Below are 25,700 nucleotides of genomic sequence, written 5' to 3' on the forward strand. Positions count from 1 at the left end.
GACAACATACGATTTTATTAATAAATAGTGCAAAAGCATCAGTGATAACTGTTTAAACATTAAATTCTTTTAAACATCCATGTCTTGGCTTTAATGTTGTGCATATTGGCCTCTATAGCACTCCAAGTAAACACATGAAAATATTTCCCATTTCCATGCACAGGTATTCAGTTCTAACACTATTTACAAATTATTATGGACAAGGTAACCTTTGCAAAAATTAATATTCATTTGGACAGCCACCATTAAATGAATATTAAACAAGCAAGATGTATGCTATGTTCAGTATATTGCAGATGTCAAGTTATAACTTTTAATGTTATTTAAAACTTAATTTTCTTATTTGATTTAAAGGGACATCTTTTGTATATGTGGGTGCTCAAATGAAAACTGAAGAATGCATTCTTTGACCATAAGAACAAAATTCACATACAAGAGTGTGTTTGCCTCGCAAAAGAAGCAACGCAATTGTTCATAATCTCTCTCTCCAGGCATCATTTCCCACATTAATGAAAATGCTTACAAGCACCAACTCAAAATTCTATCTTCAAAAAGAGTGGTTCATTATATTCAAACAAAAAAGTCAAATCCCAGCAACACTAATGCTAACAATAAATCAATTAATTTTTTAGCATTCAGAAAGTATAACATTTCCATCAATTTTCTATTATGTGCAGATTTATTTTCCTTAAGAGGTAAAATGAAGTTTGAATAGTACAGTCTGTGGTGTGGTGACATCAGCAACTGCCAGTTCTTGCCCATCAACAAGTCCCAATTCTAAAACAGAAAAAGGATAATTAACCCAAGCCACAAAATATCAAAAACCTCAACAAAAATGATAACACACAGATAACACAAATTACAGAATATTATGGTTGAGATAAACATCAAAATTCTTTAATCAAGCCAATATTACAGTTGATTGTTTAGAAATGTTTATGCATTCTACTAAAAGAGCAATTCAATCATTATTTCTAAAAATATAAGTAATTTGATGATGTCATTTGAAGGTATTAAGAACAAATCTAAAAGGATTTGTTACTTCCATCAAAAACATGGACTAGTAAATATAACTCGTTTAAAATACCTTTCAATGTCTTGGAGAGATTTGGCCTTGTTCGTTCTTCAATAGAAGTTACTGACTATAAAGCAAAATTATTTTAATGTAAAACACATTAAATGAAATTAAACTTCTAATATAATTGTGAAAGAAATACAAATAGAACACTTATCACCTGTAAGTAAAGTGTTCTATTTTTTCCCTCTAATGTGGCTGTGATGGCTGGAGATTTCATCTGCCTAAATATAATTATGAGAAAAAAATCAAAGTTATCACTTTAAAAAAATAACTCTAGTTTTAAAAGTTTTAAAATCTCAAAAGTTACTTCTACAACGTATCAGAAGTGCAGAATACTTACAGAGAAGCACTATTGGTTAGATAATCCAAAACTTCCTGTAGTTTAGCTGACGGAGAAAACTGAATATTTTGTGGAAGCTGGCTACAAGCTGGGCAATTTTCCTATATAAAACACAAATCAGAGCAGCAATGCACCAATTACAGTCTCTATATAATAATGAAATAAAAAGGAAGTTGTTTTATAACTATGCATATTAAAGAAATGTTTTAAAACCTATACATTTCATAATGGGCCATTTTTCCTAAATTATTTTCCTATATAGTATTTATTTCAGACTATACTACAAAAGATATATAGTGAATAGGATTCTGGAAATTAGAAAATACTTAGGGTATGAACAATTTCAGTTATATTCCTAAACCAATAATTAATATTTAAAAATCAAGGTATGCATGATCAAAAATTTTTTCATTAGTATACTAACCTTTCTCTCTGCTTCAAATGTGTATGTGTACAGTCCATCTACATCATTGAATACCAAGTAATTATTAAGGGGAATATATGCACTGTAATGAAAAAATGTCCATTATTTATATAACTGAGCCAGAACAAAACAGATTTATATACATGTTAAAAATAAAACACATTACCTTGTGGCTATTTTAAAAACCTCAGTGGCACACACAGCTGAAAGGGGGAGGAAACACAGGTGCTTTAACTCAATGATAACTAGACATTTAAAATTAGAAGTCTGTTAGAAAGTCAATTGTAATTCAGAACAGATGAATGTACAGGCTATGATTTAAAATATATTAAAATACAAATACTAATGTTAGAAAACTGAAAAAGTAACAAATTTTATATTTGTTTTGTACAATCCATGTGATAGAGTAACATTACGTGTTTTCCTTCCTCTTCTTCAAATTAGCAGCCTATTACAGTGATTAAAAAGAAATGGTATATATGCAAGTATCTGCTTACTACAGAGCACTTTGTGGTATGAAATACCTTATCCTTTTTTGGACAGCTTAATTATACCATCCACCCAAGAAGATACCAAATTCCTGTAACACCAGTTTTCTGATATTGGATAACTGAAGAAATATCAATTCAGATACTGAATCAAAAACTAAAGAAAAAAAATTAAGTCATGGCCTTTTTTCCTCACCTGCAATGACTGCATTTGTAGAAGCTACTGCAGGAATGATTCGTTTCACTACCCCTGAAAAAATATACTTATTAAAACATGATCATTTCTTTTAAAAAGTAGGTATCCTAAGTTAAACAACATGATTTATTAAATACCACTTTCCAGATTTTTCAGGCTTTCAAGTCACAAAAAGGACTTAATTTTAACCATGAAGCAATCTTCCTCCATATTCCCCTAATTTTTGTAGCATGTTCAGAATCTTAAGGAAATTACAATAGCAAAGAAAACTCTTCAGTAAGCTTCATATAAAGATGAGACCATAATATCACATTAACTAACAATTAGAGTGTTTATTGTATTCCAGGTACATTGTGAAATTTAAATAGATATTGTTGAATTTTCACAATATTCTTATGTTAGTCTTATTACTCCGATTTTAAAGACAAGGAAAATGAGGTTGAAAAAAATCACAACTCCACCTATACACTTAGTAAGTGATGACAATGGTATATGAAACCCAGATCACCCCAAAGTGCATAATCTTAACTGATACATTATATAATGCCATGCTCAGTAAAGTTTGAGTAAAATACAAAAAATAAGAGTTATCTTATTTTTCCTCATATAATTTCAGCCATTTGATTCACAAAGCTTTACAACACAACATGGGTCCTCAACTTATCTTCATTTCACTCTACAACTTACACTACACAAAATAGTAAACATACCTCTCTATTTATACCCTACTTTTTTACATCAGTATTCACATTATGAATGAACAAAATTCTACTTTAAACAATTTGGGGGGAATTTTTTAGCATTTTTATTGTATTTCTTCCATTACCATTGATTGAACCCCCTTATACCTCCCTCCCTCCACAATACCTTAAACAATCTTTAAGTACAAAATAAATATTCTGATTTATAACTATAATTAAATTGTTCATTTTAGAAAACAAAAACTTCAAAGGAAAGTAGCCATATTAATTATCTTGGAGTATGAGGGAACACTGAACAATGGATGTAACTTAAAAACTTCAGAAAAAAAGGCAGATATCTAAGAAGACAGGAAAAGAAGTTGGTTAAGTCTGGAAAGCTGTTCCTTAAAAGTTAATTTGACCATATGATTAAGTATAATTTCAGAGCAGGAGAAGAGGAAGGAGCTAACCTCATGATGGTTAAACTGGATGTTCACCAGTGAGCCACATACAGTAAGATGTACTGAGAGAAGGAACAGGTAGTCACAAACAGTGAAGAGTAGAGGGGACACTGCCCAATAAGAGCCCTGCCGAAATGATAAAGACTCCTCGTACTCCCAACCCCTCAGAAAGGCTGAACTTCACTTCTCCTTTTGCTTCTGTACTCCTTGTCAAGGCCCTCAATCATCAGGCTACAAAGCATACACCCTGCTCAAAGGTAAGGAAAGATGAATGAGACTACATATGGAAATGAATTTCCATTTCTGATCAGGACAAACTAAATTCATTTGTTAATTCAGACAATTACCAAATGTGTACCATATACCAAACATTGTTCTAGGTGTTACACAAAAATAAAAATAAAAAATTACCTGCTCTTATAGAGCTTTCATTCTGGTGTGGGAGATAACACTCACAAGTGAAAACATTAGAAAATTTCAGATAAAAGAGTTCTATCTGAAAATTAAAGAGTTCTATAAAGAAAGTAAAACAATGTATTTGTTAGAGTTGACAGTGCTAGGATGGTCAGGGAAGATGTCTCTAAGGAGGCAATAATTTGAGCTGAAACCTAAACCTTAAGACCCAGTCAAGCAATTACCTATGGAAAGAGCATTTCTGTTGAGAAACAGCCAGGGCAACAGCCCCAGGGTAGAGATATATGAAAGTGTAAGTATGAAATATTCCTGGCATAAAAAATAGACTAACATTAGTTTTAAGCAATTATAAAAAAGGTAAAATAGTGAATGGCTAGGATGTCATTTTCAGTTGAATCATCAGAATAACTGGCTAGTTGAGACCTGAGGGACAAGCAGACATACTTGAGGGGAGCCAAGGAAGACCAGTACAGACATAAGAATTAGGAGTATTGGAGCTCTAAGGTAGGAATGAGTTTACTTTGTTAAAGGTACCCAAAGCAGGTCAGAATGGGGGGAGTACAGGGAGCAACAAGGAGTAAGTAAGAGTGAAATTTTCAAATGACATTAATAGAACATCAGTAAATATAAAAAATAATCACAGAAGAGAAATAGCATATTCTCAAAAAAAAGACAAAGTTCTTTCTTAGGAACTTGGTGATGACCTTGGACAAAATTCTATAAAGGATGAACTGTGAGTATCTAGAATAGGAGGAACTGATCACTAAGACTGAGCATTATATTATGATTGTTTACTAAGACCAGACATGTTGGACTTGTCTTACTTACTTCCTATGACTAGCTTAGCAACCCAAGTAGTAAAACATCTGGAATGGCCTTTCATAACACCTTCTGAACAAGACACAGAAATATGAAGTATTCAAAAAGGTCTGATCAACAAAATGAGATAAAACCTAAAGTTAAGAGCCAGATCAGAAGTATGATTCAGATGTCAATTCTCTGCCAGTTCAGTCTTATTAATTTTTTAAATTAATTATGTGGAAAAGAGATAAAGGATATGATTATCAAAACAACAGCTGAAATGAAACTGAATAGATAGGTTGGTAGGCATAAAAGGATATAAACGAGAGAATAGCAGGTTGAATTTAAGAATAAATTGGTAAGAACCCATACTTGAGTACAAAATTAACAAAACTACCAACCACAAAACTACCACTTCTTTAACAGGCAGATGTGCCTCAGGAGTTGATATGTGGAAAAGGCCTCTAGATTTTGGTAGACAATTATCTCAGAAAGTCAAAAGTATAGGATCAATGTAAACAACAAACAACAACAAAAATCCTGCTCTCCTCTAAAACCAATTACCAGAGTTATCAGAAGGCTATTAAAATAAGAATATTTTAGACATTCTATGCTGCATTCTAACCATGTTAAGTGAAGTATGGATAACCAAAATATGGTTAGAGAAAAACAGCATAATAGGGACTTAAAGTCCTGAAACATGTCAGAGGATTAAAGGAATTAGGGAGGTTCATGGAAGTGATAAAGATTTAGAAGGAATGTGCTCACTGTTCTCAATTTGTTAAGTGCTATTACTTAAAAGGAAATTACATTTATACATATATGATATACCCTAGGACAATACTCTGACCAAACTAAAGATGGAGATTTCTGGTTAATATATAGAATTAACTGTGTAACACCCTTGTCCACATGTGGAACAGACTGCCCTAGAAGAAGTAAATTGCTCTTCAATGAAAGATAAAGTGCATGAGTTGAACTGGATGCATTAAGGTCTCTTCCAATAACTAAACAAGATTCAATGATTTTATTAAAGTCCTCCTAGCTAAGTAGTATTATAGACTCTGCTGAACTCATTTGCCTCCTACCAACTTTGGGGTACCTTAAAACTATTATTTCCATGGTACCTTTACTGAACTTCAAATTGATGGTGCTGTCTAAAATCACTTATCAATTATTTCCTCCAAAGCATCTCCAGCCAGTAAAAAAAGGATCATCCCAAGATCATCATTCATGACAATTCACAAACTTACCTTGAGTGAGTCTATATGTAACACCCCTAATACTATATTGTGATGCTCTGTCTAGGGATTTTTGGAAAATCCACTGAATATGATCAGGATCATCTCCATCTAATGGAACCCCTTCTGTCAGGACAAAAAAAAAAAGAGGAAGACAGAAACATGTAAAAATGAATCAACTTGTTTTTTATGTAATTATCCAAATGAATAATATAGACAAATAAACACTTTATATAATTCTAGATTATGAAATTAGGTTCATTACCTCCAAAAGGTTGCTCCTTAGGCCACTGCAATATCCTTACATACTCAATACAGTGTTCTGGTAGCCTGGGCATAGATGCAATGGTGCACATGGGAAAATTGACCTAAAACCACAGTTTGCCCTTTTTAATGGATTTAAAACAATGAATCATTTTTAAATGTAACTTCTAGCTATGATCTAGTTTGCAGCACTTTGTTATCATCCATCTTAGCCTTCCACTTATAGAAACAAAACTTTTATACCATTAATATTTCTCAAAGCATCTGAGTCACTTCACTCAGGTTGATCTACCTATAAATTAGGTTTGCCCTATGGAAGTTTAACTGTGTTAGGATGTGAGAAAAAAAGTGCTGAATAATTTCTAAAATATAAGCACTTTGTTATGTTTACCTGATTTAAATCTGAATGTATAAAATAAAACAAAAGCAAGTTCAAGTAATTTCAAGTAAATATTCATAAAATTATTTATACTTATAAATCAAAATTTCAGCTGTCCTTTAAAGTAGGTATGCAAATGAAAAAGTCCCATCTTTGGAAAGGTCATTTTCATCCCTCTTATCTTTATTTCCCTGAAACAATCACAGGCAAAGACTAAAGAAAACAGATTACAGCTCTATCCAACATAGTTTTAAAATTGATCCCTTAAACATAGCACCCATTTATGATAAAAACACTCAGCAAAGTTGGAGTAGAGGGAACATACCTCAACATTAAAAAGGTCATATATGAGAAACCTACAGCCAACATCATTATCAATGGGCAAAAACTGAAAGCTTTCTCCCTAAGAACCAGCACAAGACAAGGGTGCCCGGTTTCACCCACTTTTGTATGTGTGTGTGTGTGTTTCTGTTTATTTTTTTTAAGCATGGATACCATTTAATTATTTTTCAAGTTCACCCACTTCTAATCAACATATTATTGGAAGTTCTATGACAGCAATTAGACAAGAGAAAGAAATAAAAGGCATCCAAATTGGAAAGGACGAAGTAAAACTGTCATTGTTTGCAGATGACATGATAGTATACATAGAAAACCCTACAGGTTCCACCAAAAGATGAATTGAACTAATAAGTGAATTTGGAAAAATAGCAGTATACAAAATCACTATTCAGAAATTGAACATGTTTTTATACACCAACAACAAAATATCAGAAACAAAAATCAAGAAAAAAAGTGTCATTTGCAACTAGAAAAATGAAGTACCTATGAATAAACCTAACCAAGGAGAAAAGACCTGCACTCAGAAAACTACAGAACACTGAAGAAAAAAATCAAGGAAGACCAATAAATGGAAGCATATACTGTATGGAAGAATTAACATCAAAATGGTCATATTACCCAATGCAATTTATAGATTCAATGCAATCCCTATTAAAATACCAACGACATATTTCAGATATAGAACAAACATTTCAAAAAATTTATGGAACCATAATAGCCTCAGCAATTTTGAGAAAGAAGAACAACGTAGGAGGGATCAAAATACCTGATATCAAACTATATTATAAGGCCACAGTAATCAAAATAGTCTGGTACCAGTACAAGAACAGACACATAGATTAATGGAACAGAATAGAGAGCCCAGAAAAAAGCCCATGTCTCTATGATCAATAAATATTTGACCAAGGGGGCAGGAGCATAAAACAGAGTACAAAATAGCCTCTTCAACAAACGGTGCCGGGAGATCTGGACAGCTACATACAAAAAAATGAAAGTAGACCACCAATTTGCACCATACGCAAAAACAAATTCAAGGTGGATAAATGACTTAAATATAAGTCGTGACACCGTAAAGTCCTAAAGGAAAACACAGGCAGTAAAATTTCAGATATTCCACACAGCAATATTTTCACTGATATATCTCCTAGGTCAAGGGATATAAAGAAAAGGATAAACAAATAGAACTACATTAAATTAAAAAGCTTCAGCATGGGTAAAGAAAACAGCAGCAAAATGAAAAGGGAACCAAACATGGGAAAATTTTTTTGCCACTGACACTTCCCACAATGGTTTGATCTCCAAAATATATAAAAAACTCATACAACTCAACAAGAGGAATACAAACAATCCAATTAAAAAATGGACAAAGGACTCGAACTGGCACTTCTCCAAGGAGGACATACGGAGGGCCCAGAGAATTATGAAAGGATGCTCAGCATCACTAGCCATCAGAGATACAAATTAAAACCACAAAGAGATACCACTTCACAGTGGTCAGAATGGCCATCATTAGTAAATCAACAAACAACAAGGGCTGGCAAGGATGTGGAGAAAGGGGGACCTGAGTCCGCTGTTGGTGGGAATGCATACTGGTACAGCGACTGTGGAAAACAGTATAGAATTTCCTCAGAAAACTAAAAATGGAAATGCCTTTCCATCCAGCAATTTCACTGCTGGGATTAAGAATCCTGAAACACCAATTCAGAAGAACCTATGCACACCAATGTTCATAACAGTGTTATTTACAATAGCCAAGTGCTGGATGGAAACATCCTAAGTGCCCATCAGTAAATGAGTGGATGAAAAAACTGCAGTATATTCACACAATGGAATACTACACAGAAAGAAAGAAGGAACTCGTACCCTTTGGATGGAACTGGAGAGCAATATGCTAAATGAAATAAGCCAGGTGGCAAAACACAAATACCATATGATCTCACCTGTAAGTGGAACCTAATGAACAAAACAAACAAGCAAAACAGAACCAGAGACATGAAAATAAGGAACAAACTGATTGTGACCATAGAGGCCATGGGAGGTAGATAACAGGGGAAATGGGAAGGGTGTTGTCAAGAAATATGTGTAAATGACCCATAGGACAACAGGATAGGGAATGACCATGGGAATGTGGGGATGGGGTAGGGGAGAGCAACAGGGGAAGAACTGGGGCAACTGTAATTAAACAACAAAAATAAATAAATATAGAAAAACAAAATCACAAAAATACATTAATCCCTTGATCCCTACTCTTCTAGTAGAGAATACAAGTAAATTATAAAGCAACAGTATAAAAGTATGATATTCAGTCCATACCTTTTCTCAAATACAGAATTTCCTATTTTATCATTTTCTTAACATGATTTAAAAAATATAGTTACCCTTAATTAAAAATCATATATATTAAATAAACTTAATATTTCAACACTAACGTCATCCCAATAAACTATAAAACAAATGCAGGTGCTTTCTGGGTTACCTGTGGTGGATAAAGTTCCAGTGTGCATTCAATGCAAGCAGTCATTCCAGGCAGAATTACCCGGGCATTCCCTTTAAAACCTTCTGTCCCCCCATCTATCAAAGGGACAATAGAGCTTGGATCTAATGCACCATCTTCATAATTTAGGAGAGATATCTAGGAAAATTATTTAAAGAGTTTTAAAGGAGAGAGGCATAAGAATTCAAAAGAAAAAGCATGCCGTCAAGTAATTCCACAAGTCAATAGCATGACTAAGTACTAATACATCAAATCAAGGGATGATAACATTAGTAATCTGCAGCCTCACCTTAAGATTAATAACTAGCAATAAACAATGAAGTCTATGAACTTAATGGAAATTAAATAAACTGATTTTCAATAATATGATATTCAATTCTAATTTTCAGTATATTAAGAGCAACAGCAAAAAATCTTTACCAGCATGCCATTTATCCATCTTCTGGCTATGATAGAGTCTAGTCCACATACAATTATATGAAATTCTAAGAAAAAAAAACATGCAAGTTTAGTTTTTTAAATGCCACAGTATAACATAATTTATACCTTCTAAGAAAACACACACACACAAAAACATTTTACTATAATACATACACATACACCTCCCAATCCCTGAATAATCCCTACTCAGGTCAGCACAGAAAAATGCAGATAATGGTGTCAAAACAGTGGCACTCTCTTTTCAATCCATCAAAAACCTTACTGAAAAGCCAACACCAAGAGATGAAAAACAACTGAACAGCCTTCAAATTAGCAATTAAAAAATAACAAGATTTTAATTTCAAGTGAACAACTTACGTCGATAGAAAGTATCATTAAAATCCTGGATCTTGTTGAAATGTCTGCATGTAAGTAAAGGAATCCGAGCTGCTGAATGTGATAATACCATAAGAAAAAACTTATACATATATATTTAAAACAAGAAATAGATCTCAAATATTCAAAGTAGTAGAATTCAAGGAATCTGACAAAACGAACACAACCTTTTTTTGACAAAACCTCTTTTCTAATACTCCCTTTAACAACTCAGTCTCATCCCTGAACTCCCAAATCACTATATTTATGACTCGTTACACTTTCTGCTCTGCTTCAATTTTTGTATAAAAGTGTAAGCCAGGGAAAGCAGAATGGGTGTGTTGTCCACCATCGGCACCAAGCCAAAAGGCAATGAACATTTGTTGAGTGAAGGGAATGAGCACATCAGAGTTCCTATTGATCTGGGTCATTTTAAGGGTTACTGAATAGCTAATTAAAAACAAAACAAAACAAACCCCAGGAGTTTCCAAAAACAACTTCTTCAGTTGCCAATGATTTGTTATTGTTGGTTTTTTGGAGGGATGTGGTGATAAGAGGTATGAATTCTTCCTCTCATTTACTCAGTTTTCCAAGCCTCTCTTTTTTATCCAATCAAGACCTATCAGCAGTCTTCTCCTGCCTGGAGGCTGCAAAAGGAATCCCATTCAAAATTGGATGGGTATGAATCACTCTTAGCACTTAATATTTTAATAGCATATATGTGTGCAAAACATTTAAATTTTTCTAACAGAGCAATTTAATGTTTAATAATATATAAATTATACTTCTCTAAAATTACAATAAATAACCCATTATATTTGTATTTTAAAAGCAAAACAGAAAAAAGAGGAACAATATACAATTGCTCTGGCCTGTAAATACTGCTATGAAAAATAAATACAATACTAGCCCTTGCACATTCAGCCCTCTATTCCTTTTGAGGTAGGCAAACAGGGGGCAAAAGCTGAAACTGGAACAGAAAGGTCAAGATAACTCAAGCAAACACTGGAACAACAATAGAGGAGGAAACCAAGGAGCCAGCCCAAAATATACCATCTCCTGGATTTCTATAAAATACTTTTTCCCAGATATAAAAAATGGGATAAACACAGTGGTTTTTCTCCCTAACAGGGGCCTGTATTTACATCTTTATACTTTTTATTTTGAAATAATAGAGTCACAGGGAGTTGAGAGATGGTGCAGGGAAGTCCTATGTTTTTTACAGATGTCCCTCAACTGTTATATCTTACAATATCAAAACCACAAATCTGACACTGGTACAAGTATGTCTCAGTCACTTAAGCACATGTAGATTTGTGTAACTACCACTCTAGACAAACAACATCAATCAGCACAAGACCTCCCTCCTGCTAAGCATTTTGAGTCACACCTTCCCTCCCACTACAATGCCTAACTCCTGGCAATTACTGATTTGTTCTCCATTTTGTCATTTGAAGAACGTAATATAATTAAAAATCATAACATATATGACCTTTTCAGATTGGCATTTTTCATACAGCATAATTTTCTTAATATCCATTGAAGGTGTTAACATTTTGTTATTTGGTGCATTTTTATTGCTCAGTATTATTCCATAGTAGAGTTGTATCATAGTTAAACAATTCACCTATTGCTCCATGTTTTAGTTGTTTCTAGTTCTGGGCTACTACAAATAAAACTGTTATAAACAATCAAGAACAAGTTTTCATGCAGACTTCAGTATTCACTTCTCTGGGATAAATGCCCAGGAATAAAACTGCTGGCTCATACAGAAAGTATATGCTTAGATTTTTAATAAACAGCCCTGGACATGTAGCTCAGTTGGTTAGAGCATTGTTCCAATATGCCAAGGTTGCAGTTTCAATCCAGGGCACATACAAAAATCACCAATGAATGCATCTGTAAGTGGAAAAATAAAGCAACACTTCTCTCTCTTTATAAAAAGAATAAACAGTCAAACTATTTTCAAGATGCCTATAGTGCCTTACATTTTCCATCAGCAATGAATGATCTAGTTTTTCTGTACCACTGCCAGCATTTGCAATTTTTTAATATAATTTGTTGATTATGCTATTATAGCTGTCCCATTTTTCCCTCTTTTATCCCCCTTTTCCCTGTACCCACCTCCCACCAACATTCCCCCTCTTTAGTTCATGTCCATGGTTTGTACATATAAGTTCTTTAGCTTCTCCATTTCCCATACTATTCTTAATCTCCATTTTGTACCTACTATTCATGCTTCTTATTCTCTGTATCTTTTCCCCCTCTCCTCTTCCCACTCTCCTGCTGATAACCTTCCATGTGATCTCCATTTCTGTTTCTGTTCCTGTTATAGTTGTTTGCTTTGTTTTTGTTTTTTAGGTTCAGTTGTTAAAAACTGTGAGTTTGTTGTCATTTTAATGTTCATATTGTTTATCTTCTTTTTCTTAGATAAGTTCCTTTAACATTTCATATAAGGGCTTGGTGATGATGAACTCCTTTAACTTGACCTTATCTGGGAAGCACTTTATCTGCTCTTCCATTCTAAATGATAGTTTTGCAGGATAATCTTACATGTAAGTCCTTGCCTTTCTTTCCAGCCCCTTCTTGCCTGCAAGGTTTGAGAAATCAGCTAATAGTCATATGGAAAGTCCTCTGGAGATAACTCCTTTTCTTTTGTTGCTTTTAAGACTCTCCCCTTATCTTTAACCTTGGGTAATATAATTATGATATGCCTTGGTGTGTACTTCCTTGGATCCAACTTTTTAGGGCCTCTCTCAACTTCCTGGACTTCCTAGAAGAAGTCTATTTCCTTTGCCAGATTAGGTAAATTCTCTTTCATTATGTTTTCAATTCCTTGCTCCTCCTCTTCTCCTTCTGGCACCCCTAAGGTTTGCATGTTGGAACGTTTAAAGTTGTACTGGAGGTTCCTAAGCCTCTCCTTATTTCATTCTGTTTTGGTTGAATGTTTATTTCTCCCTTCTGGTTAAGGCCATTTATGTGAGTTCCAGTTTCCTTCCTGTTACTGCTGGTTCCCTGTACATTTTACTTTACTTTGCTTTTCACAGCCTTCGAGTTTTCCTGTATTTTGCAATCATATTCAATCATTTCTGTGAGCATCTGATTACCAGTGTTTTGAACTCTGCATCTGATAGGTTAGCTCATTATCACTTAGCTGTATCTTTTTCTGAAGCTTTGTTCTTTCATTTGGGCCTTTTTTTTTTTTTTTGGTCTCAACACTCCTGTTACGTAGTAGAGGGTGGAGCCTTAGGTATTCACCAGGACAGGGCAACCCTTGCTGCTGCATCTTGGCACTGTATGTGGGGGAGGGGTCTGAGAGGGAACAATGCCACTTGCTGAGCTCTCAGAAGCTTTCAGTCACTTCCTCTATCCACAAGCAAATTGGGCCCGTCTGGTGTTGATTCCAGGATGTGGTTTTGTGTAAGTTCTAGGACACTGTGGGTCTCTCCCACAAACCCTCCTGTGAGGCTGGTAGTTTATCCTACCACCTCAACCCCCACACGTTTTTTTAGTCAAGAGGTTTCAGGGCTTTATTTCCTAACAGTAGTACTCTGGGTTGCACAGTCTGTCTCATCCCCCCATTGTTTCTCCTGGCTATCCGTACACAAATGTGAGACTGCCCACTCTGATGCTCTGAAGCTGCAGCCTTGCTATGAGTCCTCTTCACACCACTGCCTGTGTGCACCCTTCCCACCAGTTTGGTTGAATTTTCTTCAACTCCTTGAGTGTCAGACTTCCATATAGTTCGATTTTCTGGCAGTTCTGGTTATTGTTTGTTTTTAAGTTTGTTATTGTCCTTCTTTTGGTTGTGAGAGGAGGCAAAGTGTATCTACCCATGCCTCCATCTTAACCAGGATTTGCTATTATTACAATTTTTTATTTTCGCTACTCTAATAGATGAGTGGTAATATCTCAATGTGGTTATAATTCAGATAGCTAGTGGTGTTGAACATCTTTTCATATGCTTCTTGCCATCTTTTTGGTGAAATACCCCTTCATTTTTTGTTCGTTTTCCAATTGCACTATTTTTATGATTAAGAAAGTTCTTTATTCTAGATACAAGTCCTTTGTCAGATATCTGCTTTGTATTTTACAATCTACAGCTTGTCTTTTCATCCTTTTAACAGGGCCCTTCACAAAGCAAAAGTTTTTAATTTTGGTAAAGTTCAATTTACCCAGTTTTTCTTTTATGTATCATGCTTTTAATCTGGTCAAAGGATACCTCACCAAACCCTAGATCCCAGAGATTTTTCTCCTAAATTATCTTCCAAAGTTTTACAGTTTTACATTTGACACTTAAACCTATGATCCATTTTGAGTTACTTTCTTGCAATTTTGATGTTTAAGTCAAGATTCATTTTTTTACCTGCAGATATCCAGTGGCTCCACCACAACTTGTTGAAGAGATTATCCTTCCTCCATTGACTTGTTCATGCACCTTTGTCATATATTTATTGGCCATACTTGCATGGGGCTATTTCTGGCTTCTCTACACTGTTCTAATCTATGTCTTTCTCTCTGGCAATACTACACAGTCTTGACTATTGTAGCTATATAATAAGTATTGAAATTAGTAATTCCTTCTGCTTTTTTCTTTTCAGCATTATTTTAGGTATTCATTTGTCTTTCTACATCAATTTTAGAATAATCTTCTCTGTACTGACAAAATTTCCTGGCGTTTTGGTGGAAATTGTGTTAAAATTGGACACAAATTTGCAGATAAATGACATCTTTACTATGTTGGAACTATCCAGCTCTTGAACATGGAATATTTCTCCATTTATTTAGATCTTTGATTTCTCTCATTAGCATTTTGCAGTTTTTAGCACAGAAATCCCATTCTTATTTTATTTACACCTACAGGGGTTTTTTTTAATGCTTGTAAATGCCACTGTATTTTAAATTTCATTTTCCACATGTTCACCACTACTATAAAGAAATAAAATTGATTTCTATATGTTGACTTTGTATCCTGTGGGATTTTCTACATATCAAGTCCCATCTCTTGAATTTCTATAAAATACTAAATGTTCTCCTGATCTAAAGGTGTGAAAGCCAACAGAGTGTGAATACTTCTTTTTAAAAACATACTTCTATAATATATTGACTCTGACACACCTTCCATTTGGTTAATAATACACTGACTTTCTATTCTGTCTGCTACTTTAAAGAGACACACAGACTAATTGGATCCAATTTAGGAACTTACAGTCTAGTACATGAGACATGCAACAGATACAGAACTTAAAAGCAACAATGCAGAATAAATGACAGCACTGGCTACAGAAGCTTAATTTAAAAATTAGGGCAAAAAAATTATATAACCTTAAAAATGGAAGGAGATAGAGCAAATTATTATCAGCAGATAGCTCATATAACTTACTGCTGTTATCTCTTTTCCTTTTGCTTATCTATTTTCTCTATGTTAAACATGTCATTTACAGTAAAGAAAAAAGACAAAAGGTTCAAAAAATTAAGGGTTTTTTTTGTGTGTGTTTTTTTTTTGTCAAAAGGATACGGAACTACATTGCAATTAGGAACTCTGTCATTTAGAAATTCTGCAGCAACTTCAGCTTTAGGTCTTCCAACATCTTTAGGCCTACAGGAAAAATTATACTTAAATTAGCATTCATGATGTAAATCTACATGATCTACATAATTTCAAACATAAAAATGCCCACGATGAGTTTAATTAGAGGATATTTAGAAGAAATATTTTTATCTGAGTATCTGTGATAAATAGTCATTCAACACTAAATGTCAACCCTTTTGGATGTTCCAAATTAAGTAGTTACAAATACTGAAAATTCTAAGCATTCAGGTGAAAATGTGAGGATTTTCCCCCCAGGTAGAGTATAATTGTAATAGGTTTCCCAGCCATTTCTCATTGTGGCATTTCCCAACGTAAAAAAAATTATCCCAGACCTAGAGCCTTCTGAGTATCTGTCCTGTATCCCAGAACTTCAAGGTGTTACTATACAGGTCTTGGCTGAAATATACACAATGAAATTCATTCTAGGGATGCAAGAACCTTCACTTATTCCCTAAGTAGTAAATTTTGTGTTCCATAAGAGACCATAACCACATTTTTGAAGAAGGAATAATTCCAAACGCATTATCCAACACTGCAAATGTCACCAACATTTTCAAGAAGCTAAAAATATAAGGCCTCAAAAGATCACTCCTAGGTAATAATCATAGCTATATACAGAAAAGGACATTAATTATTTTATTTTCAGTGCAAATGGTATTTTTTACCTTAATATTTCCTTATTCTCCTCGCCAAAATCACTCCCTCATACATACATAGTAAGTGCTTTATTACAACTTTTTCACAACATATGTTTCTATATGCATAGGTCTATCATTCATACTAACTATGAACACTTCGAAGAAAATGACCATATTTTTATCTCTTTGTATTCCTTCATATCTAAGCATAGAGTAAAAACTTTTAAATTAATCAATATTTTTTAAAACAATGTGCTTATTAGAAATATTTAAAATTACAATATTAAAAAAATACTTTAACAGGTCATTTTTCTTCTCTTCAATAAAGCAGTGTTCTTTTTTCATTCAAAACTTCTGTTAAGTTTTATTCTTTGTCTTAACTTGCAGTAGAAAAGGCTCTAGCATACATAAATCAAGGAACCTGATTTCACTATTGCATTCAACTACAGTAGACACAGAGCTCTTCAGGTATATAAACAGGATAAATTATACTCTTTTAAGAGTCTTTTAAGGTGTGGATTTTATGTGCTCTCATAGTAAGTCCAAAACAAAATAACTCCTAGATTGTTTTTGTGGAGATTTTTGCTAATTTACCGTTCCAGGATTACGGAATCAGACTGTTCCACCTAAAAATTTCACCTTGAATAAAATGGTTGTTTTTTTTTTTTTCCACCCGCAGCATCCTTGCAGGAAAACCTTGGCCTAATTATTTAACCTTGAAAACAAATATCTACCTTGAAGGTTACTCTGAGATTAAATAAGGGAATATGAAGAACTTGCTTAGAAAGTACTTTATACATCCTAAGCAATAAATACATGTTAACTATCATTAAGATCATCATTATTTTAGCCACAAATTAAAGAGCATGATAACTATTACCATAACCAATTAATTCAGTAATGTTTTTTTAAAATAGGTATACACCAAAATTTATCAGACCAACAAGGACACCCAAACTTTTCTATGGAGAAGGGAAATATCAAGGGTTAAAAAAATAAACAAAAAAAGTTAAATGTAGAGTTTGCATTGTAACAACATTTCATTAATTTGACTTGGTTTAACACATCCTTCAATCTAAGAAATTTCACAAAGATAAAGAGGTTTTGTGCCTATCCTAAAAGTTAATTTTATCTTTTTGGCTAACCTAACCTTATCCTACATTCCCAGGACTAATTACTTTCTGTTAGTATCCTAATCACTAGAGAAAGGAAAAAAGTTCATTATCTCTCCATATCTGAAATTCTTTAACTGACAGACACTGTTATCTAGCCACTCAAACCCCTAAATGTTATTTGCTGAACTTCACTAATGAACATTTCTCAGATCTGCATAGGTGCACCATTCCAGTTTTCAAAATTATTGCTAACAAGTCATTCCCAGGTGATTTTGTTATTTCATGTTCCATTTTAAATGCTCCTGGTGTTCTCTCCTAAACTCTTCATTTCTTCTCTCCTTATATAAAAAGCTCAAATTCCATTACAACTGCATTGTCCCAGAGTCAACACTCAAATTTTGGCTCACGATTCCCCCCACCCAATAACACTAGGGCCTAATAGTCCAGCTCCTGTTCTCTTATGAAATCCCCAGAAGGTTGAACTCTGTGTCTTCAGAGCACAATCACCCCCAATATCACATACTTTTTGGAAATTTCTGTTAGACATTAAAACTTACCTAAATAAAAACTGCCTATTTAGATTGGAAACATCTATAGTGTCCATGTCTATAACATGAATTTGTCTAAAACCAGACAATGCCTGTGGAAATAGAAAAATCCAATTAAGCAGAAATTTCCTCACATTTAAAAAACGAGATGTTTTCAATGTAGTCCTAAAGCTACAAATTCTCAATAATAAATTCTGCATAATCATATTTGATAAAGAGACTGACAAAGTACATAAGTTGTTGTTCTTGGAAAGGTCAAAAATGTATAACTATTCCATTTTAAATAGTCTATAACCAAAAGACAACTCAAAATTTTTTACAGTTGTTTTATAATCTTATAAACACATCTGTAAAGTCTGTTACTTTGCTGCTGCTTGATGCTTTAATTTTACTTGTTTTACTAATTAACTGTACTTAACTATTCTTTTTTCAGAATATTGTTAAAAGCAATTCATACAAGCTTTCTCTTAGTTTATGTAACATTAGGCATGCCATGATTGAGAAATAACTTATAAAATACATATCATAAACAAACAACATATAGGTACACTGCACATGTAAAAGAAATACCTTGAAGTACTGAGTCAAGAACAAGCAATCACAACAGCTAGGGAAAACAAACAACTGTTGTGTTTTAATGATAAGAACAGGCACTTCAACAGTACAACACTGCTCAAATTTACCAGCAGAAGCAAAAGATTGAAAAAAATTAAGTTACGTTCATTAATTATGCCGTTCTGGTCTTGGTTGGTTTAAGTGATCGAATTAAGTCACTTGTCAACAATTTCCCAATTTTTCTGCCACTATAGTAAAAAGAGATCCTCAAAAGAGTTGTCCATACTTGCATTCTCAAACTCCCTGTTGTGCTCACTTTAAACAAACGTGCACTTACACCATTCCACTGAAAACAGCTCTTCTCTAAGTCACCAGTGAACTCCACATGGTGTTGCTACCTCCAATGACCTTACCCATCTGAGTATTTGGCCCCATGTGGATCAATTCCTCAAAACATGTTTTTCACTTGGTCACTATACTCATGAGAATTTGAACACTTTAAAAATTGTTTTCCAGTTTACCAGTTTCCCTCCTACTTTACTGGCTAGAAATATAGAGCCTCTTACACTTAGTTCTACTGATCTCAATCTTATAAGCATCATCCAAAAGACATCACAAACTCAACAGTTTCCAAAACCAAACTTAACCATCTTTATTCACCAACCACACCAAGTCTGTCCTTCCAGTCCCCTCCTGTCAGTGAATGCTAACTCCATCTTTCCAGTTGCTCAGGGCAAAAACATTGTGGTGTCATCCTTTGCTCCTGTCTTCCTCCCGCTCATGTCCCACAACCAGTCCATTAGCAAATCCTGTTGACTCCATCTTCAAAACACATGCATCACCTGACTGCCTCTCACTACCTCCAGTGCTACCACCCTGTTATAGGTCACTGTCCTTTCTGGTCTACATGACTGCAACTACCTTCTGACTAGCCTCTCAGCTTTCTCCTCTATTCTTCCTTTAGTTTTTTCTCAATACATAAGCCATAGTGATCCAGGTTAAAAGTCAGATCAAGTCAACTCATCTGCTTAAATCCCTCCAATGACTTCCTGACTAGGAGTAAAAGACTAAGTTTTTACAGTAACCTCCAAAGCCTTTTGTGTTATTCATTTCCAGCCCCTCCACCTCCCATTACCTCTCTGATACCCTCTCTGAAAATGCTGACCCTTAATCCACTTCTGCTTTAGCTATAAGAACCTCCTTGCCGTCCTCGAATGTAACAGTCATACACCTACACCACAGCTTTTTCACCTGCTGCCCCTCTGTCTAGAATGTTCTTGTTCACCTCTGTTGAAATAGCACCTTTTTAAAAAAAAAAGTCTGTTCCCTTTCCACTTGGCTATCTATCTTCCATCTTTCCTTTCTAAAATATTTATTACCATCTGTCAAACTATGTATTTTACTTGTCTTTTTTCCTTCCACTAAAATGTAAGCCCAAAAAACACCTGTCTGTATTGTTTAATGCTGTAACTGCTTCTCTAGCATCTAAAATAGTGCCTGGCATATGGGGTAGGAGGCTCAATAAATATTTACTCAATAGATAATATTAATGTCCCATTCCTTTTTTCAGAATGAGACTTGGAGGGGTTTACAATCCATTTTGGAAAAGATGTGTACCTCTTATGTACTTATGTCTGTAAATTTGAAAACCCTTAGTTTTCTTCTACGAGAGTATTACAATTCAATGAATAAGGAGACCACTCCTAAAGTTGATGATGACTATTCTTCAGATCTAATCTCCAATTACTTTACCTTTAAAATAGTATATACCTCGACAGTTTCAAAATGGAAAAGTCGAACCACCTTTCCCTTCTACAACTTTGGTTCTTACACTGCTAGAGTATTTATATCTGATAAGGTACTGCCATTTTTGGTACCGCCAGAGTATATCATACACATCACTATTTATTTTGTGTGAAAGTTGTCTCCCCAATGAAAGTTCAAATTCATTAAGGACTGAGATTGTGATAATCTACAATCACCACAGAACCTACTACTTAGTACCATGAAGTATAATGAATTTTTGCAGTTTCGCTAGGAGTAACATTAGTACTCCCTAACAAAATCAATGTGGCTGTTTATATTTAAACTTTAGCCCCATGATTAACTTTTTAGGTTGTTCACCTGATTCTTTTATTTGCTTCATTTTTTAAGGAGTCCAATCTAGCATTTCCACTTTTCTACACACCAGTGAGAAGCCTGGCATATATCAGCTCTCAATCAATTCTCCTTCTATCCATCTTTGTTGAGTAAACTGGTTTTTCTGTTTTTCCTTTTGGAAAAAAAAACTACTTGGGCCCTGGCTGGTATGGCTCAATGGACTGAGTGCTGGCCTGCAAAACAAAAGGTAGCAGGTTCAATTCCCAGTCAGGGCACATGCCTGGGTTGCAGGACAGTCCCCCAGCAGGCGGCTCGGGAGAGGCAACCACACATTGATGTTTCTCTCCCTCTTTCTCCCTTCCTTCCCCCTTGTCTAAAAATAAGTAAATAAAATCTTTAAAAAAATAAAGAAAAAGCTACTTGTTATCAGAAGTCAATGAAACAAATTAACTAAACCACTACTTATGGACTTCCAACCAGTATATCCAATAGTTTCACTAAATAATACCCTCTCTTAAAAGATACTTGTTAAAAACAAATTAACCTATGGTTCAGTGAAAAGAACACTTGACTAAGAATTGATTACCTGGATTAGATTCCAGACCTATCACCATAAACCAAAAAAGTTAGGTAAATCATTTAACCTCTCTGAACTTCATGTCTCCTTCAATATAAAATAAGCCAAAGCCCTATCTAAGTGGGTTATTTTATGGGACAAAAGAAATAATAAATTCTTTCAAATTGCTTGTTAAAATATGAATTACCAGTTTTGTTCTTTGAAATTAATGAGCACTTTGCAAGAGGAAGCAGAAAGATTTCTTTGATAAAGAACAAAGTAGTAAGAATTTCTGTCAATGACTTTACAGTTGAGAACTTCAGAATTTAAGACCGTTTGGAATTTGACCCGCTAAACTTATCTAACAAAGGCTCAAGATAGGTTATTAATCATAATAAAAAAATTTCCTAGTATGACAGAAAAGGAAAATTACCACAAAAGAGAAAGATACGTATTAAATATATGCATATATATTACCAGATTTTTCAGGAGCTCACATCCTAAGCCGCCAGCTCCAATGACTAGAACTTTACATGTATCTAACAAAAACTGGAGAGACTGTAAAGAATGAAAAGGCATATTAAAACCTAGTTATAAAAAAACATAAGTTCCATCACTATAACAGACCATAAATAGTTTCTGATGTTTCCATGAAAAATGCAAATGAAGACCAAGAACAGACTTTCTATTTAATAAATTCATAAATTTCTGAAGAACGTAGAGCCAGAAATTCTATAACCCTAATGATTTCAGAGCATTTCAATTTCAATGTTTTTAAATTGATGTTTATTGTATGAAATTAAAAGGCTATTTCTAAAAAGAAAAACTATGCTACTTAAAAGTTATCTTTTTTTAACCTTGAAAAGGGATGGAAGGCATCAAATTCATTATTTCACTGACTTCCTAAAAAAAGTGTAAAAATCCTAATAATGTAGAATCAAAGAGTGCACAAAGTGTTTAAAGGTCTTCAGGAAGAAAAAAAAAAACAGATAAAATTCTTAGAAAATTATATATGAACAGAAATACTATTTGAAACAATCACTTAACAGAATTATCTTAAACAATCAGGCAAAACAAAAATCAGAAGTACAGGAAGATAAGGTGGTTCCAAAGAAAGGCAGAAAGAATATGGTCAATTCTATCCAAAGAGACTAAAAGAGAAAAAGTTATTTAGACAAGACACTGATAAAATCCAAGAGCTTATACCTCTAGGAGTAGCACAATATTTCTATTTCAAAATAATATCTCTTTATAAAAACAAAATGACATAAAAATTTACTATAAAGAAAACTTTTTTCTACCTTGTAATAAAGAGTTATATCTAATTGAACACTTGCTTTAAGCCAAACACTACCTGTCCAAAATTCTATTCCCGTTATACAGCAGTCACATAATTTTTTAACATGCAATTAGTTATATTCAATCCTAGGATGCTCATTTAAACTAAATTTCAAAAGTTAAACACGCATCTATCTTGCTATCAAAATTAATTTCTCATAGCAAAACTAAAAAGGGGAGTGTCTCAGAAATCATTTTAAACTGAAATTCAAAGTGAACTATAACTTAAGAGTTCTAAATGAGATTACAAAGTTATTTTACTCAAAAAATTTCAACATATTACATGAGAAATGTGAAAATGACTCAAATATTAGCCATCCAAATAAAATCAGTTGCAAATATTCAATTTAGTATTTCAAGATAATTTACACATTTGTATTAGTATTTTTATTATAAGAGCAAGTGAAAAAAAGCATTTTACTTTTGAAACAAAACTGTAAGAGGAGTTATTTAAAAATAAATGTTTCTCACTTCAGTGCTCGGTTCGAAATCAGGGTGTGTGAAGGGTCCAGATCGCTCGAGGAACTTCTTTACATGGTTCCAGCGACCTTCCCAGTCTCCAATGTCCCCACACCCACCATCAACAGCCATTCTGCACAGAACACAGTAAATTCAGCTGCAAAGGTCAATATGAAAAAAACCACACCTACAACTACTGTGGTTTCCCAAATGAAATGATAACCACACCAGAGATGCTCAAATAAAAAGGGTTTTAATGTGGTTATACTTATGCTTTTAAATTTTTTCTTAGCTATTACAGAGTTTATTTAAAGGTAAAAACTACATGTGTTTGATGAAATAAATCAGTCTATTTGTTTCTGGGTTCCTACAGCAAGCCAAAATAAAACTTAGGATATTGTTTAATCAGAGAAATGGGTTATAAAAGATCATTGTGAACTTCCCCAAGGTGTTCCTTCAATACACCTGGATCAGGAAATATCAGTTGTAAGAGAAAAATAAATATGTAACTCCACTTTCAGAACTGTGATGTTTCATAGCTAATATAACTCATCTGTCCTTTCCAAGTCTGAAAGATGTAACTAAAATAGCATTTTTGATGAGAGGAACTCTCACACATTTTTATCTGAAACAGAGGTCCTGATTTTCAAAAAACAATTTCTTTAAATACTACAAGGTGTTTTTTACTGCCACTGTACACAGTAAGTTTTAGGTTACAATTATACTGCAGGTAAGCATTATTCTCTAGAAATCTAGACCACACAACTGAGTGTGTTCTAACACTGGACTCCTCTAACATACTAGTAATCCATGTATTTCCCACTCAGTGCAAAACTCATGTTGAGTTGTAATCATTTTTAGTTTTCCTATTTCCTATAACCCCACAACATCTACGTTCAAATGTATTAATATCCACTTTTACAAGGGTCCAAGAAGTATTTCCTAGCAATAAAGACCTTAAGTTTTAATATGATAAGCTGGGTTTGATTCCACAATTAACTGTATCGTAACTGACCTTGAGCAGATTACTAAACAGCCATAAACGTCATCTACAAATTTTTACATCTACTTAAGGTCAGAATGAAAACATAGTAAGCATTCAAACTTTAACTGTCATTTTAAGCAAAAGCAGAAAGTAAAAGAAAGGCGGGAAGGAATGTGAAATTAAGCTTGTCCCGCCAATCCTCTTACAATTGACATTCAACTTTCTGGGGGTGAAACCTAGACTAAAGCTCTGCTACTAGGATTTGGCTCAGGAGTTACTAACTCACCACACCCACCGCAAGAGTATTTTCGTCCCCTCCCGTGTAGACAGGAGCAAAAATTTTAAAAGTTTACATCAATCTCACCGCATAAAACTAAGAAATAGGGTGTGTAATAAGTGGGCAAAATAAGTCCTCTAGAGTCAACACTCCCCTTTAAGAGCCAATTATTCTGCAAAAATAACTGATGTGCTTAGTCCGATACCATAGAAAGTTCTCACACAAAGTGCAATTAGAACTGTTTGTGTTTACGGAAGGCCAAAATCGGCCCGGTGTTGCTTTCGTGTGTTCAAGTGAGGTTCCCTTTTCACAAGGTCACGTCTCTGAGCACTGGGATGTTGGAAGAGGGGGCGCCAGATGGTCCCGCTAGACCTGTGGGTCAAGCACCGGCGGGCCCGAAGGGGACCTGCTGCCGGGACCGAGACCTCGGGGCCTGCGCTCCGGGTGCCCCCCTCCCAGCCTCCCGGGCCCGCTGCGGCTGGTCCCCTAGGCCTGGGGTCAGGGGAGGCGGGGGTCCCCGGAGAGGACCCCGGCCTCCCGGCAGCACTAACTTCTCAGCCAGCAGCTCCTCTATTCTCCTTCTTTTCTTCTCCCTAAAAGAAAGAGAGAATAAAAGAAGGGTCAGCATCACGCTACACACTGGGCGCCGCGAGAGGATGGGGGGCGAGGGAACGGGGCGAGGTAGTGGGAGGACCCCGGGTGGTGGCGGCCACCGCCCACTGCCACGCTCTCTCACAACCCAGCCCGGCCCGGCGCGCCTGCAGAGCCCGAGTACTTACGGCTCCTCGCCATCCGCCATATTGTTCTCCGCCTCTTCCCAGGTACCCCCACGGCAGGAGGGGCCGGGCGAGTGAGCGGGCCGTGGGTGGAGACGGGGCGGGAGGGGCGGAGGTAGGGGCTGGGAGCAGGAACCGGGCTGGCGGGGCAGGTTCCGCCTCGCCGATGCTCCCTTGGGGTTTAAAGCCCGGCGTTGTTGTTATGGATTTGATAAACTACCCTTAATTGCCTAACTCTTATCCGATGTATGATATTGTTATGCTGCTTGAAAAAATATTGATGTAATACGTTAGATGTTTGTACAATTTGTGTGTTAACTGATTATATAAAATTGTACATTCTATGAGAGAACTCCTGGAAGA

General features: G+C 34.8%; 1 protein-coding gene across 4 annotated transcripts; it reads right to left on the bottom strand.

Moving 5' to 3' along the window:
* Positions 1 to 25,419, bottom strand: UBA3 (ubiquitin like modifier activating enzyme 3). 4 transcript variants are annotated; one of them, XM_037040921.1, is made up of 18 exons: positions 25,341 to 25,419; positions 25,113 to 25,154; positions 23,312 to 23,432; positions 21,980 to 22,060; positions 18,301 to 18,383; positions 15,916 to 15,996; positions 10,401 to 10,444; positions 10,023 to 10,087; positions 9,585 to 9,740; positions 6,389 to 6,491; positions 6,136 to 6,249; positions 2,527 to 2,580; positions 2,009 to 2,045; positions 1,843 to 1,924; positions 1,419 to 1,519; positions 1,236 to 1,299; positions 1,088 to 1,142; positions 1 to 777 (listed from the first exon to the last, which is right to left on the bottom strand). In XM_037040921.1, the coding sequence occupies exons 1-18, from the start codon at positions 25,358 to 25,360 to the stop codon at positions 689 to 691; spliced, it is 1,392 nt and encodes a 463-aa protein (XP_036896816.1). In that variant the 5' UTR covers positions 25,361 to 25,419; the 3' UTR covers positions 1 to 688. The 4 variants fall into 4 exon arrangements, with proteins under 4 accessions (XP_036896816.1, XP_036896818.1, XP_036896817.1 ...); XM_037040923.1 differs by lacking the exon at positions 21,980 to 22,060; XM_037040922.1 differs by lacking the exon at positions 25,113 to 25,154 and having other exon boundaries at positions 25,341 to 25,413.
* Positions 25,420 to 25,700: the final 281 nt, after the last annotated feature.

Source organism: Sturnira hondurensis, unplaced genomic scaffold (assembly GCF_014824575.4).
Source record: "Sturnira hondurensis isolate 20B ecotype Veracruz unplaced genomic scaffold, ASM1482457v3 Scaffold0002840, whole genome shotgun sequence".
Lineage (NCBI taxonomy): Eukaryota > Metazoa > Chordata > Mammalia > Chiroptera > Phyllostomidae > Sturnira > Sturnira hondurensis.